The sequence below is a fragment of the Cyanistes caeruleus genome, chromosome 1, assembly GCF_971803275.1.
Source record: "Cyanistes caeruleus chromosome 1, bCyaCae1.hap1.1, whole genome shotgun sequence".
NCBI classification, from domain to species: domain Eukaryota; kingdom Metazoa; phylum Chordata; class Aves; order Passeriformes; family Paridae; genus Cyanistes; species Cyanistes caeruleus.
Window position 1 is genome coordinate 117965790 of NC_141701.1, and position 18435 is coordinate 117984224.

The following is an 18435-nucleotide window of genomic DNA, read 5'->3' on the forward strand; positions in this document are numbered from 1 at the left end:
TTTTTCTGCCTTAAGAAGGGGTTAGCAGGACAAAAAAGCTATGTGCAAACCATGATTAGAATTTCCATGAAGTAAGGACTGCAAAATTATTTGGGATCAAGGCTCGCAATATTTGCAAAACAAATGTAAAGAGAAGAAGATAACGTGGTGGCTACTTCTGCTAAAAATCTCAGTAGTGAAATCAAGAGGAAAGTACAGTTCTCATCCATAACTAGAAAAGCAAGACAAGCCTATGGTACCCCTGCAATACCACCATGAAAAACAACAGGATTCTAAACCCCCCACCTACACACAGACATTTTTCTTTTAATATAAATCACATAAGTTAAACTAGTGGCTCACCTGCATATCAATAGCAAAATTAAAATCTAACTTAATTTCTAACAGGCAAATCTTACTCTGGTTTAATCATACCAGTATAATAAAAATCACTGTGCTGTTTACTTTGGAACTTTTCCAGCTGTTGGCCAAATAATAACTTATTTGCTTTGAAGGTTTTCCTTAAAGCTATATGCCTGTTAAAAATTTTCCTTCTTCCATTCCCCAACTGTAGAGGTAGCAGCTGTAACAGCAGCTGGGCAGTTTAGCAACCATAAAAGACAAATGCCAATTTCTAGAGAAAGGCTTTCAAGTAAAACAAAATAGTGTCTGTAGCAAGTTTCTGCAGACTCTCCAACTAAAAGATTTTACTCTGTAACTTGGCACCAGCTGGAGAGCAGCCTCTTATTCTGTACTTCTGCTGAACTCACCAGGCAGATTTCTGTTTCTGTCTCTCATTCAGTTTTGATAGGGAAAAGTAATTTTGCTGTTGCAGAAAAAAAAAAAAGTCCTGCCACGCTGTTTTATTAATTGTGTTGATTCATATAGTCTTTTTACCATCAAGACTTATTACAAGCAAGGCTTCAATATCAGACATTAACTAGAAACACATCTAGTATGTATTGTGTCACCAAGACTGAGCTGACTCTAAATTCTGCGTATCTTGTAAGAGATCACGCCATTTGAAATGGAATGATCCAACTACAATATGAAATCAAGCCTTCTTGTATCAAACCCTATCGCAGCAATGGGTTTAGTTGTCAGAAAAAGGAAGGGGAAACAAAAAATCCTAAACCTGTTCATAATGATCCTTAGGAGTCCTTTTAGCTTTCTCGAGTCATTTACAATTGGCATGTGTTAGAGGAGTCTAAAAATGTCTCTAAATACTTCACTGATCTAAATTTATTAGGATAGGAACATTTGTAACTTCTGTTGACTTTAATTGCAGTTGTGAGCATTAAGTTGCTCACAATATGCAGCCCACTTATTTTAGCATCTAAGTATAGGTTGTGTACCAGCCCAGTAGAATTGCTAATTGGAAACACTGCTCATAGTGCCAAAGTTGAAAATGAATGCTGAAAAGAATCAAACACTGCTTATTTCATTTGCTGTCTTTATCCTCCTCCTCTTCATCTCCACAACTCAAGCAGAGTTTTACAAAATGGTTCAGACTGTAAAGTAGAAGAGAGAAACTTACAAGGAAACCGCCTTCTGGAAAAAAAAGATAAAATAAGAGCATTATGAACAATACCAAACAAAATCAACCAACCTTCTTGGGAACAAAACAGGCAGAGATGCCAGGGAATGCAAGGGAGAAATGTAGTCATTAAAAAAAAAATAAACTTGAAGTACCATGCTACAGAGACTAACACACTCTGCAAATAAACACAGCAGTGACGGAAAAATACATGAAAAAAAGTCAGGAGATATTTTATGACTTGAACACAACCATGCCTGGTTCCTCTTTCAAAAAAAAGTCTAAGAATTTCAATGCAGAAACGCATTATGACCAACTGATCACAGAATTCAAGGAATTACTTAAACAGGTTTTACCATAGGTAGAATAACTGATTGTGAAGATATGAAAATGTAATACCCTGAAAGTTCACCCAGAGCACCCTCCTCTTTTTGCAAACATGCTGGCAAGGCACACGTTCTACTTCATGACACACACAGTAATGATTTGTTACAAGCTGTAATTGTTCCTGCACATGTACAAAAGAATATTGTGCTGTACCCCCAGGAAGATACCGTGTGCTAGAAAGGGCAAAATATACAGCTGAACACTGTAAGTCTTAATAGGAGCTGTAGGAAAAAGGATAAAGAAATTAATACTTACCATCTGTACATTACCAATACAAAAATGAATTCCCTTTGGCTGGAAAAGTATTCACAAATGCTAAATTCTCACCATATGCACTCTAATCATCTCAAAACCTTTTGATCATGCACTCCTAGCAGTAACAAAATTTTTGTGCATGCACGCCAATATACATAGGTTTATTTCTTTATAAAGTATACATATGTATGACTGAAGTTCCAGTATTTTCATCCCACACACCAATGGATCATCTCACACACCCCACTTTGGAGACCACTGCTGTAATAAACAGAAGAACCAGTGCCAGCAAAACAAACATCTGCCCCAGATATCTCCTATGAATATCCATGCCAAAATCCTTTTTGGGCTCCTAGCTGGCTAACTGCAGCTCATAGAAATAAAAAGTCAGTCTTACCAGTGGTGGTGGTGGAGGGGGCCCTCCAGAAGGTGGTGGTGGAGGGGGCCCTCCAGAAGGTGGTGGTGGTGGTGGAGGTGGCGGAGGAGGAGGTGGCGGCGGCGGCACAGGCATCCGCTTGGACTTCTAGCTTCACGCAGGTGTGAAAAATATAGCCAAAGTCTATGTCCTTGAGGAGAAGGAAGGGAGGAGAAGGAAAAGTGGAAGAATAAAAATTAAAACCAGAGAGGAATGTGTTTATACCCTGCAAGCTGAAGATCGGCCAAACATCTAGCTCTCAGCAGACTGAAGACATTTATACTGCATCGCTTCCGAAAGTACAGTACGGACAGCCTCATTACAGTTATGATGACAACATACATTTAAAGAGCAAGCTCATGGATCTGGACCAGTGCCATGAGTACCAAATGCACAGATGTTAGCCTATCCAACTATTACATCTTGCCTTAACCTAGCCCATAGCCCTGAAATGCAATTCTGCAGAGAACAAATCACAGTTGACCACATGTACACACTCCTGCTGGGACAAAAACTCTGTTGACTTTAAGCCAGAGGACTGCTGCTCTAAGGAGAAAGCAAGGGACTGACTTAATGTTAAAGAAAATAAAGGAAAAAACTACCTCATGATTTAATAATAAATAAATAACTCTACAAATTAACGCTTCTATTACCAAATGATAGAATATGAAGGATCAGACATCTCAAGTGTTAAAGCCAAGTGTTTTTCCTGCCATTTTTAAAAGTTAATTTTCACAATTCTTTAGTAACACTGACAAAAAACATGTATCTTCCAACAAAAGCTATATGCTTTTTTAAAAAGAAAAATCTTCTGCAGAATGACAGTGCATCACTCACTGATTTTCATACCTAACCCAGCCCTCAGCATGACTCAGTCATCATTAAAGTTAACAGTAAATCCCTATATTTAATTAGTAAAGTTGCAAATGAAAGTACTAGGCAATGCCAAAGAGAGCCCTCTGCAAGCCAAACTTGAAATCTTCTTTTGATAGTGAGACTTGGATAAATGCTCCAAACACATCTAGTTTTACGTCTTGTTCTACATTCATCATGTCATGATTATTTTCTGAGACTCTTCACAATGTCATATGAAACCATGTCAAAAGCCCTACAATAACACAAAATATGTTATATGCTTTGTATTTTCTTTTTGTAAGGCTTTATCTTAACAAGAAATTACACTGGTTTCTCACATTTACTCTTTATATACATCTCTCTAGGTCATAATTTGTTTCCCTGACTCCTGAAAGGTCTTAAAAACATTTTTCACATTTTAATGTTTTACTAGAAACTGATGTTAAGTTGAAAAGACCACAACTCCCAGACCCTATTCCCCTTGCTTCTCCCTTTATTTTTAAAAGCAGGCAGTCCATGCTTTTCCAGAATCATCTGTGTAGGAAGGAGGCATGACAGTTAAATCTGGAAAAGTTCAGAAGAAAAAACAATATAGATATGAGGCAAGTTACAGTCCTGAGCGGAATATCTGTCTGTTTTGCTAGAGGATTAGATTGGAAGAGGCAGTGAAATTAAAATGTACATGCAGACTTGTTCACTTCCTACCCAGTGTACATGAACAATATCCCGATAATATCTGAGTATTTTTCTCTTTTTTTATCTTGTAAAATACCTAATGAGAGATCAGTCAAAAATTTAACACGCAGAGCCTCTGAAACACTCACTTTCTCCCTTGAGAGACTGCTGTGCAAAGGGCTGGCATATCAAAGCACCCTGATCTGTAACAGAATCGGTTACAATCACTTTAATAATCTCCTAATCAAGCTTTCCAAGAAAGCTGGCATCACAGCATCTCCACCATTTCAGCCTCATTGTTGCCCTATTCAAAAACCCATTACCAGAAGATGTCTCTTTTCCTCAATTAAGCCATTCAAAAACACGGACATAAGGAGAATGAGTCTTCCCAGCTAATAATATGTTTCGGGTTAGTATCTTCCTACCCTGCAATAAAGGCCTTTTGTCTTCATTAAGGTTTTAGAATGGGAAATATGCTCTTAGTCAAATTAGGAAAAAAATACAACCCACGCTCCTGTGGCAGACCACATGAATGGCAGCAGGAGGTAGAGCACATTGGAGGAAGCAGCAGTGGGAGAAAGGAAATGGGAATCAGCTCCTGCTGTTTAAAAGTCACAATCTGAAATGCCATCAGATGACTTTCCTAGCTGCCTCTCCACCAGTCCCTGCTCCAGCACCCATTCCTCCAAATGATGCAATCTAAATCCAAGGACTAGAAACTGTGTGACCATCTACAACCCAAAATTCAGTGCAGAGGAAGGGTTCACCATATATCCCATTCCCATAGCCTCCTGTCCAGTGGGATCAAGGAAAAATGCATTCTGTGGGGTTATAACACACAGCCTTTGAATGAAATACTGGAGACACCGTATAGCTTTCCTCCCATGCTGTTTCAAACCCTCTACAAATGAACCATCTTTCAGAAAATCCTGCTGATGTGCCCTCTTTTGTCTCTCAACACAAATTAAGAGGCTCAATGTCCTGACCTTGTCCTGCTCTTGTGTACACACTAAACTCATGTTTTTATACCAGCACTATTACAGGGTAATGCCTACACAATGAAGAACCACTTTCCAGGTGGTTTTCTGTAGCTTTGGTCTCACTTTATTCAGGTGTTCAAGTGGGCTTTGAAAGGAGTGCTGCCATCTCACAAGTAGACAATGTATGCTGATAAAGGCAGGAATCTTCAAGCTAGCTTACAATAAAAAACATTTGCCTCTTAACATTTAGTCACAACTGTACAATGGACACTTTTTAATATGTAGGATTGGCTATGATAACCTCTTTTGTATTACTGCAGCAATATCATGTGGAATGCATTGAAAGAAAATTATGGAACCGGCTGCAACACTTTCAATATATCAACATACATTATGTGGAGTTCCTTGGTTAAAGGCTGTATTTCATTTGCCTCTCCCCTCATTATATTACATGTACATATACATATATATATATATATATATAAATGGTCAGTAATTTCATACAACGGCTTCAGAACATGCCAAGTTAATGGATTTTCACATAATAATCTAAATAAATTCTGAATTAAAAACAAAAAAAGGAGTATCATATTGATCAGTTCTAGTGTCTGCTTAGAGACAAGCAATAAGGAAATGCTACAAAGTATCCTTAAGGCACATGTGCCCTTTCTCCACTCCTCTAAATATACATTCCTATAAATGGAATAGAGGGGTCTGAACTATCCCTGAGGGATGGAAATAAAAAGATATAGTTCAAAGGGCTGGCAATAGGTGGAGGGGAGGAGTCTGTATGTTTAACCTCAGTTTCCTAAGGCAAGAAGGAATGTAAATCTCACCTTGATTTAAATATCACAGAACTGAATCAAGCCAAACAGTTGTAGAATTTATTGAAAAAAAAAAAAAAAAAAAAGGATAAGAAAATACCAAACCCTGCCTTTTCTAGTCCACCTCCCTACCAAAGCAAGGTTGTACATTTTTTTTAGTGCTTTGTGAAGTCTAATTTTAGGTGTCCCAAATAATGTGGCTTTTATTATTTCCCTTGGGAAGCTCTTTCCCAGTAAAATAACTCTTTTAGTTCAGATTGCCTGACACGCAGCCTAATTTCCCTTCTCTTAGTTTTATCCCATTTGCACTCCACTGCAGATGACTCTACCTTGTTCCAAACAAAATAGTTTCTCCTACTGCTCAGCACCAGCTTTGTGGAATATAAGCACTGTAATTCAAAAGTACATTTGCAAGGACTTGTTATACTTTTTGAGTTGTTTCACTTCTCACAAGGCAGTGAATTTCTCATCAGTCAGAGAACATTATTGCTCTCCTCTGATCTCAAAACAGCTGGTCTTCTTTTGTTCTCTTGGTAAGGATAATTTTGAACCTGGTAATTTCAGGTGTCACAGATTGTTCTCTGAGTGTTCTCACTGCGTGTGCTTTAATAGCAGCTGGGTTTAAGAAGAGGACTGCTGTCATCAATGTCAGAATTCAAGCTCCAGATTTCTGAAGGCCCAAATAAAGTCTTCACCTAGACTTCAATTTGAAGTGTCAGACAAGACAGAGGAGGTGCAGGTCTTTCTTCTTCATGGATTGCTCTCTCAATTTTGTGCTAGATTTGCCTGTGGGAAACTCAAAACGTAGGCCTAAGCCTTTCTGTAGTTTTGGTCTCACTTTATCCAGCTACCAGACACACAAAAACTATGATCCAAGTGCTTCCAAAGTCTCCTCCTGAAGTGTCACTGCCACAGCCTCAGTGCAAGGCTCACACTAAAACAAAATCCTGCTGGGAGCAGAGAGCCAAACTGAGAAACTGGATTTTGGAAAGCAGCTCACGCATCTCCTGTCACACTAACATTCAGGAGAACCACCACAGGTGTGCATGCAAAAACTATTCCAAAATACCTTCACCCATCAAGGAAAGGGAAGGCACGAAACAGATGTACCTTCAATTTAGTACAATGTCTAGAAGGGGAAAAGACAGAGGGGGAAAAAAAAATCACAATTATTTAAATGTGCATAATATGCATTTATAGACTAAAACAACTCTACACAGGGGTATTTTTTAAATGGCTAATGTCATTAGGTCTTTAGGTAGTATAGTCAATAACATGAAACAACACAGATTGAATTGAAAATCTGACCCCTATAATGAATTTGGAGAAAGGACTGCAAAATAACAGGTTCATTACTACTGGATTTGCAATCACTGCAGCTTCACACTCTGAAGTAGGTAATTCCACTCTGGGGAAATGTATAGGTTTTCTTCTTTCAGAGGAAGACTGCGGTAGATATTTCAAAGGTGTGCAGGAGAGCTTATCTACAATATTGGTCTCACTTTCTTGATTAAAAACTGAAGAAAAAAAGACCACAAACTGGTTTTATCTTTTAATCAACTTTTATATAATCAAATATGATTTCCTGATTAACTGTACTGTTCTGAGTTATGGCTTTTAAGTCCTTATATTTCAACAGAAAAATCAAATAATTTCAAAATTACCTGTGAAAAAATAGCATCAATAAGCATCTGCTCAACTTTCATGATCTCAAAAGCAGACAATTAGCATAATTGTGTGCTCATTTTCTCCTGTGAAACATCACTGAAGAATGAGATCTCCACTAATCTTTTAAGGACAGTACAACACATGTAGATACAGGGAAGATTAAAAACAGAGAGCAGTAGATGTGTGTTAACACAGATCAACTTTCCTGCTGTCACTATCCCACAACTGGGTAATACTTGGAAAAAGCTTCTGTTTGGAATGAGCTGGTCTAGATTCTAATTTTAAGAGAATCAAACCATTTAGTATTATAGCATTGGATGCTACATTTTTTTCTTCTTTTTAGAGTGTGAATGACTTTTTGAGTTTAGAGAACACAACAATAAAGAACCTAGGTAGAGCCTCTGAATATCCTATCGCTTTTTCACCCTGCAACTATAACCCCATTCACAAAATAATTTATAGTCTCTGCTGCATTTGAGACATTTAAGAACTGTGCAGATGTGTCAAACTGTTAGAAACTTCATTTACAGAAGGAAGGCAAATACCAATACACACATACACATCTTAATATATATATATATATATATATATATATATATATAGTAAGACTTTCACACATATCCTATAGGTGACTAAGAAAACTCCAGCCTTTCACCGTCTCCAAACAATTGTACACCTGAATTGTGTACAACTTGAGAGAAATTTCTGCTCTCAGTCACCATTTACATCATTGTAACTTAAGGCAGAATATGGCTTTTTCAATTCCATTGGAATGTGCAAACCTTAATGAGGGGCTTTTCTCCTTTAAATACCTGATGAAACACTTCTAAGCAGCATTTGTCTTCTACAGGGTCTGTATGATTGTCTCACAGCATGTAATAGTATCCTGAATTTAAGCCAAGGACTGTAAGTTCCCCTGAGCTTGGACTATTTCCACCAGGCTTAATGGAGTTAGGGACTGCTTCCCCTTTCTGCCTGAAAAAAACCCAGCATGACTTATTCAGTCAGAAGCCTGATAAAATTGCCACAAACTGTTCAGGGCTGACCCAGCAGGAGACTACAGGAATTTGAGGACGCCTTGCTTCCATGTGTGCTGTGGGCAGATCTCTGCTGGGTTCCCTATGGTGCTGAGGCCAGAAATTACAGTGCTGCGCCTTGACAACCCTCCCTTCAGAGGCAAAGCTGCACAGATGACTTCACATCCCTACATATGACTATTTCAGGGTGTAGTTTCCTCTGTTCCATGGGGATCTGTCATAGAAGATTGATTGTAAGGGAGCAGAATAAGAGAATTCATCATCCTCTTTTAAATAAGGAGTAAGGAAAAAGAACAACACATACCAAGAAGAAATATGTTGTGCCTATAGTAGTGTTAACCTGAAGTTAGAGAGTCCAAAGACAAATGAGGTAAATTAGAAGTAATCAGGACTTGCACAGACATAACTTTTCAAAGGAAACAATTTATACAAAGGGTTTCCTTGAAATCAATACTGCATCATCCACACAAAGACAGACATGGCTCATTTCACTGCCAGATATGCAAACAATGGTGAATTTGATATACAGCCATTAGCAAAGTTAATCACTGGCCTAAGCTAAAGACTGTGCAGCTCAGTAGACGTTCAAGGTCAGGGCCACATTCTCAAGACAACTGTTTACTCTTACACTCTTCAAGAGTATCAGTGTGAGCAGAGCTTGATCTCTGTAGCAGTAATTTGATGTTTCAGGTTAACGTTTGCAAGTTTTGCAGCCCCTGCTAAGAAGATAATTGTATGTTTTCACATAATTATTAATCATCTATTCCCTTATAGTTATTAATATATTTATTGACTATTGTTTTTATAGTACAGAGTTATTTGAAAAGTATACCTGTACACAGAATGGTTTCCACAAAAAAATGCCAAACATTGTTTAACCAATTCCCTTAACAGAAGAAAGTTTTGCTTTCCAATTAAGTAACTAACACCAAAATAGAAAATGCAAACAAGGCAGTATTCAGCATCTTGCTCTTCTATATTTGCTACAGACAGCTCAAACCTTGTTTTAAAATGACAGTCAAGTGAAAAGAATTTGCAAATGTGGGTATCGGAAGACTAGAGGACTTTTAAAAATCCAGCTCTTAAATAATTTTGTAATTTCCACTGTCAACCACATGATATTTTATCAGAGGTCCTATTTTCACAGCTTTACATCTTGAAAATGTAAATTTATAGAAACCTGCATGCATGCCACGTGAGGCTGATAGCTATCAGCTTAAGAAACAGTCTAATACTGCAATACAAGAAAAATAAATTTTGCAATTCAACAAGAACCATGCTTTCCTACAATACAGTTTGAGGCCCCAGCATGGACTGTGGTCACTGTATGTGCTAAGCAGAATTGTCTTTCACAAGGGATGTAAAACACAATGATCTGGACACCTGCAGGAATAAGCTGTCAGGGAAATCCTCACCTCATAGAAAGAATGGGAAGCTTTGATTCTGGTTTTCAGTGAAATTGTGATTACTTAATTTCTATTACAGTGGTAAAAATGTTAGCCCTAATGGCCTAACAAATTAAACTATAACTTCTGAACATTTATTCTCACTTTCATGCCCTTTTCTGTCAATCCTGTTGAAGCTGCTGTCCCATTTCAGTGACATGATTCATAGCTTCATCTCAGATGTTTACACCAGGGTAAGGCTTCCATACTTAAAAGTACATAACTATAAACCCCTATGTTATTAAGAAGGTCTTTCTACGCTACTATAAAATTGCATTTTTGGTATTTTAACTAATTCATTGCTCTGAAAAAATAATATGCAATATGTTCTTATTCTCCCTTAAGTGTAAAAGCTGATATCAAACTTCCTATGTGCATAAAGGTGTAAATATGCTTTCTTGTACAGAAATTTGTTAGCTGTTTTGAAGGCAGTGCACAAAGTATTTAGCTCCAATCTTACATCCATTTACTCAGGACAATCATTCTACTTTGTACAATGAACAACAAATTGCACTCATTTGTAATTGCAACAACAAAAAAAATCCTGACAAAAGATGTTTTGATTTGTAAGCCTGGTTCTGAATTGCTAATAAAACAAAGTGCTGAGAAAAAATATTAATTTATTAAATTGAAATTTCAGCCCTTTGACTTATTAAAGGTCTTCATTTGTAATTCCTTGGGAAAGGCATTATATTTAGAGAGGAAATTGTGATTGATACCTACCTGTACACATGGCACAAGCGATGAACATCAGGGATTCAAAAATACTCAACTAACTTTGCTGCCTGATGAAGAAGAAAAATGATTCTAGGGATTAAACAGCAATAGAAATTTTTTGCATTTGTACCTAGGCACAAAGGAGAAAAGTGGTTTTCTTTGAACAGCTCCCAAGTATACTTGCAGAGCAATCAGTATCTGCTACCATCAGACCAAGCAGGTTAAAGATGAGGATTCTCTTCTATCCATGAATTCTGGTGTCAAGTTTTATGCTGGCTTTGGACTTCAGCTTTCACATTAACTAGTCTGGATATGGCCCATCCTCTTTCTTTATTTCACTTTGTGAATATTTCTTCCCTTTCCTAGAGGTTTACCAGTCCCTCCATTCCCACTCTCCACTTTCTTTGCCCTTGTCATCATTCACTGTGCTGTTGCCTGCTTTTGATGCAAGGCAAGACAAAAAAAGGCACTTTATTTAAAAGGTAGAGCTGTCTGCCCGGGGGAAAGAAACACTGCACATGGAGCAAAAGTAAGTAACTCTGCATGATGATACTAAAGGTTCAGCACGTGCTACTAGTACTGAGAAAAACAGAGAAATGCAAGGTTAGGTTGATCCAGCTCTGAAAAAGCTCAGAAAATGTGATTCTAGGAGATATCAGGGTGTATATCCTAACTTGAACTGGTGAGTATTAATGCAGATGTACAAAGCCCCAGATGATGGATTGGATAAAAGATTGAAGTGTTGGAGAAAAACAAGCAGGTGTGGGCAGAGGAAAGGAGCAGAGAAACCACAGCATATCCATTTTGCACCTACTCCAGGCCTTTGCAGCTCTTGGTTCAGTCTGTTCAGAGCAGCCCAAGTAGCCCACATGGGACTGCATCATTTATCCCACTGTTAAATCAATGTAAACTCACGATCACTTGATCCAAGGATATTTTGTACAATCCGCTTTTGCATAATTTCCTTGCTACTTAGTCATTTTAAGGCTAAAAAAAGGCTTTCATTCTGCATTAAATGCCCTGTTAGGCCCCGCATCTATCATTCACACAGTACATTACAGGGATAGTCTCCACCCCCTCTGCCAATTTACTAATCTAGGGGCTAATACATATTTTATTTTTTTTAATGCCAAATTTTCCTTTATTTTCAATAGAAGTGAGATCAGTTCTTTAGGGTTTAATTCTGAAAATACTCCAGGAAACATGATCTGCAGCAACAGAAGTAACATCACTAACGTGTGTTAAGCTGTTCACACTCACACAACTGACCAATAAAAGCAACTTTCTGTCCAAATCCAGGGCAGGATTTGACAGATATTTTTGCAGTGATTTACATATCCCCAAGAGGAGCAAACATTCCCTCTGAAAACGAGTTGCTAAAACCCCAGTCTGTTTTCCTGATATGTAAGCTTGGCTTTTATGTGCCTCATGATTTTCTTTATGTGTCTATTCACCTAACACAGCAGATCTATAGATTTTGAACAGATACAGTGTTATTTATTTTCTTCTTTAGCATATAAAAAAGTCTGTAACTGACTTGGACAAAAGCCAAAACCTGTCAGGACTATTTTTTTATGCACATCAGTAGTGCTGCTGCATACATATTTTTCTCTCACACAAAATTATGTCAGTTAGGAAAGCAATAACATAACAGCTTTAAAACAATAGGGTACAAAAGAGGAACAAAAGAGCCCAAGAGCTCCTCTGTGATCCACTACCTTATTCTGTTCTCCTTTTCTTTTTTTTGGTTACTTATAATGAAAAGAGGAAAACATGATATAGCAACAAGAAAAAGTTAAATGGTACAGTAGTCATTTACAGACCTGAGTAAGGCTCGTGAAAGGCACCAACACAAAGGGGTTACTATCTCTAAACCTACTCACCCACTTCCTTCATTTTACCCCTCTCTTATGAATGAAGCAGAAGCACTGTAATTTCTAGCCAACACTTCCATTTATCAAGGCAGGCATGGCAGCTGCCACCAGTGTAAATGGAGGATGTAGAATATCCATTACACAGAAGCTGCAGAGCAGACACAGTTTGTTTAGTTATCTTAGACACTTGTAAGAGCAGGGTCAAGACTGAAGTGCTTTCATGCTGAATTTTCTGTTCTTATGCTTAGAGAACTTAATCACTTAGGGACTTTGGGCCCACTTTTCCTCCACTTTTCACTTCAGCACTTAACACTGTAGCTATAGCATAGCTGCTATGTTGCTGTGCCCTGCCTGGGCTGGCTGCACAGTGACATCATTTGCACCACAGAGGGTTATATATCTATTTGTAACAATGGTGAAAGATGACAATCAGGGTCAATGCGTAGGAGAATTAGGCTCTCCCTGCATGATCTTATTTGAGAGAGAGATATTTCTGGTGGTGAAATCTGTTTCAGCTGTTGTTTCAATTACCATGGCATGAAAACATGCTCTTCGCATGTTGTGAAAATCCTTCAGCTGTTTCGCATTCTTTCAAAGCAATCAAAAGGCAGCTTTACAGCTGTCATGTATGTAATACTGGATGAGTCCACTCATGATACTCAGGAGTCAAATTAAGGTGGGCACATTAAAAAAACACAATTTGGTCTAAAAATACAGATTCTTTCTTTCCAATCTGGAAGCCCCAAGAACATTTTTTTCTGTTTGCAAATATAGCACTCTTTATATCTCTGTTCATCCTAGCTACAAAGCCACCAGACTACCCTGATGCAGAATGACCACAGATAAAAAAAGCAACTGTGAAGTACCATTAAGGTTTTGCTACTATAAGTCCGTTTTCAGAAAGCTTCAGTCTTTCAAAGACAGTAACTACTTTGTTTAAGAACACAGACTAATTGAGGAAGATCTATAAGAACAGTGTTAAAGGCAGTCCAGAAAGCTGCATCTCAAAACTGCATAGCAGCCACTGGTAACTCAGTGTAATGTGAGTACTAAAGACTTCTAGATAAAAGACTTTACTGGATATCTCACTTGATTATTATGTTTATTTAGATTCTAATTTCATATACAGTCTGAAGAAGATAGGAATCTTTATTCTGGTGCAGCAGAGCCTAATATAAATTCCCCAGAATTTAAACCTTAAACTGTGATCTCATTTATTAGAACTTAAATGAACTGCATAAAATACCCACATAATAATGCAGCAGATGCTCACACACATGCAGGATCAGTAACTTACAGGGAAAGAAAGCTGAGCCTGTCCAGTCTCACCTACTTTGCATGACTGAAAAGAACTTGTCCCAGTCATGGAGCACAGAAAAGCTTCCACAAAAGCAAATCATTCTGAAAAAAATAATGTAATTCTTATAGGTGATTTATGACTTATAAACAAAGAGATTTGATATCAGTCTTTTCACAGTTTTGCTTCTCTTTGGAGCTAAAATATTTTTAATACTTAACATAAGTTAATATTTTTTTTAGATGTAAAATTGTGTTATTCTACTATAGAGTTCTCAACATCTGTCTCTTGAAATGCAAATATTTTTCTATTTGTTATGACTAAGATATTATTTTTTGTTTAAGGTCTTCTTTCCAGAGGACAATGAGTTTCCCAAAATACTGACCTCATCAAACAATAAAATTACTAAGTATAAAGATCATCTATTAGCATCTGGCTATATCCCGTTAGAACATTCAACAAACAGTGCTAACTTTCATGGTATGATTGCTGAGATGTGACAGTGCTGTGTTTTGATTTACTGTTAAAAACCAACTATCTAAATACTTTCTGCAAGTTCAGATTTAGTAATCATTATGCAAAAACTCCAAACATTGACTGTACTTTCCCCTACTGCACTAACAGAAATTGAGATGTTACAGGATCTTTATATTTCCTCTTGTAGGTGGGGAAGGAGTGAGAGAAAAAAAGAGGAAGTTGCTTTGTATTATACGACATGATTTGATAAATACAGTCATATGTTGCCCTTTCTAGTGCAGTACAATCACAGAATCTGAATTTCAAGTGCATCTCAATCATTTTCAGGCATAGATCCAAACCAGCAATAACTTGAGCACTGCAGCTAATGAATTAAAGATTGCATCTGCCCCTAAGCAACCAAAGTCTGTATGCAAAGCTGGTCAAACTATTTATACACCCCTGTTTTTAGAGAATATATATCCTTTAGTAAAAAAGATAAATAAAAAAAGTTTCATACTGAAATTGAGAGCCCCATTCCCTAACCTGCATCTTCTACAGGAAAAACATCAACTCCCACAGCATTCTTCCTGGTTATGAGTCTAATCCAGATTTTATCATTATCATCTACAGCAAAACAGTCAAAGCAGTCTATCAATTAAAAAAAACCACACTCACTCAATCTGCTTTAAGGGTCCCACACTGAGCTCCTCATTTATCTTGCACATGGAAGCCGGTACCTGGCAGCAAAGTAGTCTCAGCCTTTCCACTGCACTCAGGGCAATGTCCCGTAAGAGCCGTGGGTGGCAGCAGCGTCTGCACCGCCTGCACATTCCAGCCGGGACGCTGTTTTGGGTCACAGGTTCACGCAGTGAACGGGAACCATCCCCACGCACACAAGTGCATCAAGAGTGTCCCAGCACCCATCACACAGTAAAGTCGCATTCATTTCCTTGACCATCTGCCCTGTGGCTTGTCCTTCAGGACAAAGCACGCGAACCGAAGATGTGAACACTGATTATACAAACACACGCTGTGAAATAAACAGGAACTTGTACTGCATATACAGATGGAGTAAACTGAAAGCGCTGATTGTATCAGGAGGCAGTCCAGCCACTTGATTCATGCAGCGTGCACAGTAACAGGTATCACTGCTATCGCAATTTCAGCAGTATGTCACTGTCTGAATCAGCAGGAGCACCTGCAGACTTTAGCCCATAAATCCAGACTGCCCCAAGACAGTTCTGTGTGGAAATCATCAAACTTCACATCTATGTTTCCTCTCCTGAATCAGACTTATTTTGCTATCCTTCAGAAATCTTCCTTAGTAATATTCCACTTTCAGGACCGAACAAACCAAAGGCACGCTGGTCTCATGTGTCCTCCCTATCCTCAAACTCCCGAATTTCTTGAGCGACACAAGCCCAGCCCCACCCCCACACAACCCCAGAGATGCAGGGTGTCACATAACCCATCATCTCTATGCCTTTCCAAACTCCCAAGAGTATCCAAAGAGAAATAAAAAAATCCGCATGCTACTCATTACCAACACATTCCCTGTCGCTCTGTATTAGCGCCAACAGGCTGATGCGAAAGTCATTAGATTTTAGTCTCAATTTTATCCACGTTAATTATTATTAAACCTTTAAGAGCTTCTTTCCAACATTTTTCCAGCATTCCCCTTCCAGTATGTACATAAGTACTTAATAATTCACAATCAGCCCCGTTTTCTCGGCTGACCTATTCCGGCACATCTACTTCAAGGACGAGAACTAGGGGAAAAAACCCCCCAAACTTCTTGTCATCCACCGCCGCCGGAAAACAACCCGTGTTCCTCTGCTTGACAAAACAGAGGAGCAGCACCGCGCACAGCCCCTGCCTGACCTCAGCCACGCTTCCTTCTCCGCCGCCGGCAGTACCCACATCCCAGGGGCGCGCGTGTCGCGGTCACCCCTTGCCCTGGCTGCCCCGCCGGCCCGACGCTGCCCGGGGCCGGGGCCGGGGCCGGGGCCGGGGCCGGGCCACAGCACAACTTTGCCAACCGAATCGTCTCTGCCCCGGCAGCACCGAGGGAACCCCAGTCCCGCCCGACTCTCCCGGCCGGCCGAGGCTGTGAGGGGGGCCGGGGGCACCGGGGACCCCCAGCCCAGCCGCCCTATCCCCGCCGCTCCCACCTGCTCGGCGCCGGTGCCGGCGGGGCCGAGGCAGCTCCTCCCGGGCTGAGGGAGCTCCTCCCGGGCTGAGGGCGCCAGGTACGGCGGCCGCCCGTCTCTCCTGGCGGGGGGCGGGGAAAGGAGCGCAGGGATCGTAGGATCCTGAGGGGAAAAAGCCCGCCCCGGTCTTTACGGGGAAATAAAAATAAGTATATATTTTAAAAAGTAGTAATTTTACACACATGCACGCACATACCCACCCCCGCCCACCCACACTTTCCATCCGCACCCCTGGGGGCGCGGCGGCTTCGGTGCGAGAGTGAAGTCCAGCTGCAGCCTGGCGCACCCTCCCACATGCTGGTGCCTCGGCAGAGCCAAAGCTTTCTTTAAAAGCCCACGAGGATGCCACAGTGCTGCCCCACGGGACGGAAAAAAGATGGCACTACCTTGTCCCCCTGCCCAAAGACGTCCACCTGCCAAGCCACTTCTGCCCTGCAGTGCCCTGAGGGCCTTGCACTTGGAGCTGGCTGGGCGCCCTTGGCTTTTGTACACCTGAGAGTGCACTGCCATCTGGAAAAAAAATAAAATCTTGTTTTCTTCTGGATTTATTCCAAGGCTGCTTGTAGATGGGAACATTAAGATCTTGCCCTAATGAGCCTTCCATGTTTCTGTCAGGGCTAGGAGTTGCAGTGGAGCAGCCTCCCAGAACAGCTGGAGGAATGGGGCACCCCGAGTTTGTCATGTGCGAGTGTCTCAGGAATGACGATGCTGATGAATAACTTAAAAATCATAATGTGGGCGCTGGTCTGCCCAGCAGCCTTTGGATGGTGTTTTCAGGTGGCTGAAAGGCAGGCCCATCTTCACTGGATTTCTCTGGAAAACCTGTTTAGCTGTAGAAATGTAAAATGGTATTTTTCATTGCTTTGCTTGCTTATAAAGCAGTCCAGACAAATCAATGTCACTTGGACCTGAATGATGGCAATATCAGCCTGAGATTGGTGGAAGGTCGACAATGGGCTGTTGTGACAGTTCTGCTCATCAGGGCAGGGGCACAAAAATCAGTGATCTTGACCTCCATGTCCTGTCTGTCCAGAGGTGTGAGTTTGATTTATTATTCTGAAAATATCATCCTGATTGCTTTCCAGACTAAATAATTTTCAGTCCTAAGTACCTACCCCAGCAGTCAGGGACCTCTAAACCTGTTCCCAACTGGTCACTAGTTTGAACTTTAAAGCACAAAACAAAGTCAAGAGGGTCATAGACAGTGCTCCAGAAAAATCAAAATGTCAGCATTTACCTAAAAAAAAATAATAAAATACCACCCTTGAAAATTACTTTCATGATTCATGAAAATTAGTCTCAGCTGAGACTTGATTTTAGCTTGCTAATGCTGAAATGAACTTTGTCCACTTTTTGGATTAGATAGAAAAAGAACTTCAGAGGAACAGCCTGCAAGAGCTGCAGGAAAAAAAATGGTTTTGTCCCATTTCTATGACTTTTCTTTCATTTAATTTCTTTTACTTCCCAACAAGGTCCACATAATGACTGCAGAATTTGTCCAGTGCAGCAGCAACCATTTCTACCTATGGGGCTGGACTGATCCAGTACAAAGGCTGCACGCTGGTCTGGTCTGAAACAATCAGCTTTTCCTGTGGTACATTTTGCCCACATTTAAAACACTGCAGGAGGTACTACTGCCTCTTGGCTAGTTACAGAAACTCGTCACACATTATATTTCATTCAGAGAATCCTACTGGATTGCATGCCTAGGAGTTACAAGAGCCTCCTCTTTCTGCTCAGTCTTTGGGAGATGTAGATGAAAAGGAAAAAGGAAAGAGACCTTTCCTATGCTGAATTGGAAGGAGGGCACTTCTGGAGCGC

At 39.9% G+C, this 18435-nt stretch overlaps 1 protein-coding gene across 5 annotated transcripts in view; it reads right to left on the bottom strand.

The window, feature by feature from the left end:
• The window catches only part of WIPF3 (WAS/WASL interacting protein family member 3), a 37916-nt gene extending 20641 nt beyond the window's left edge, over positions 1-17275 (bottom strand). Inside the window, exons 1-2 of one of the 5 annotated variants that reach the window (XM_086852353.1) lie at positions 17001-17275; positions 2556-2724 (exon numbers count right to left, since the gene is read on the bottom strand). In XM_086852353.1, coding sequence (XP_086708479.1) covers positions 2556-2669 — 114 coding nt within the window. In that variant the 5' untranslated portion in view covers positions 2670-2724; positions 17001-17275. Of the gene's footprint in view, positions 1-2555; positions 2725-15079; positions 15192-16575; positions 16681-17000 lie in introns of those variants that run through there. The other 4 variants (XM_086852366.1, XM_086852345.1, XM_086852358.1 and 1 more) reach the window with 4 other exon arrangements.
• Positions 17276-18435: the final 1160 nt, after the last annotated feature.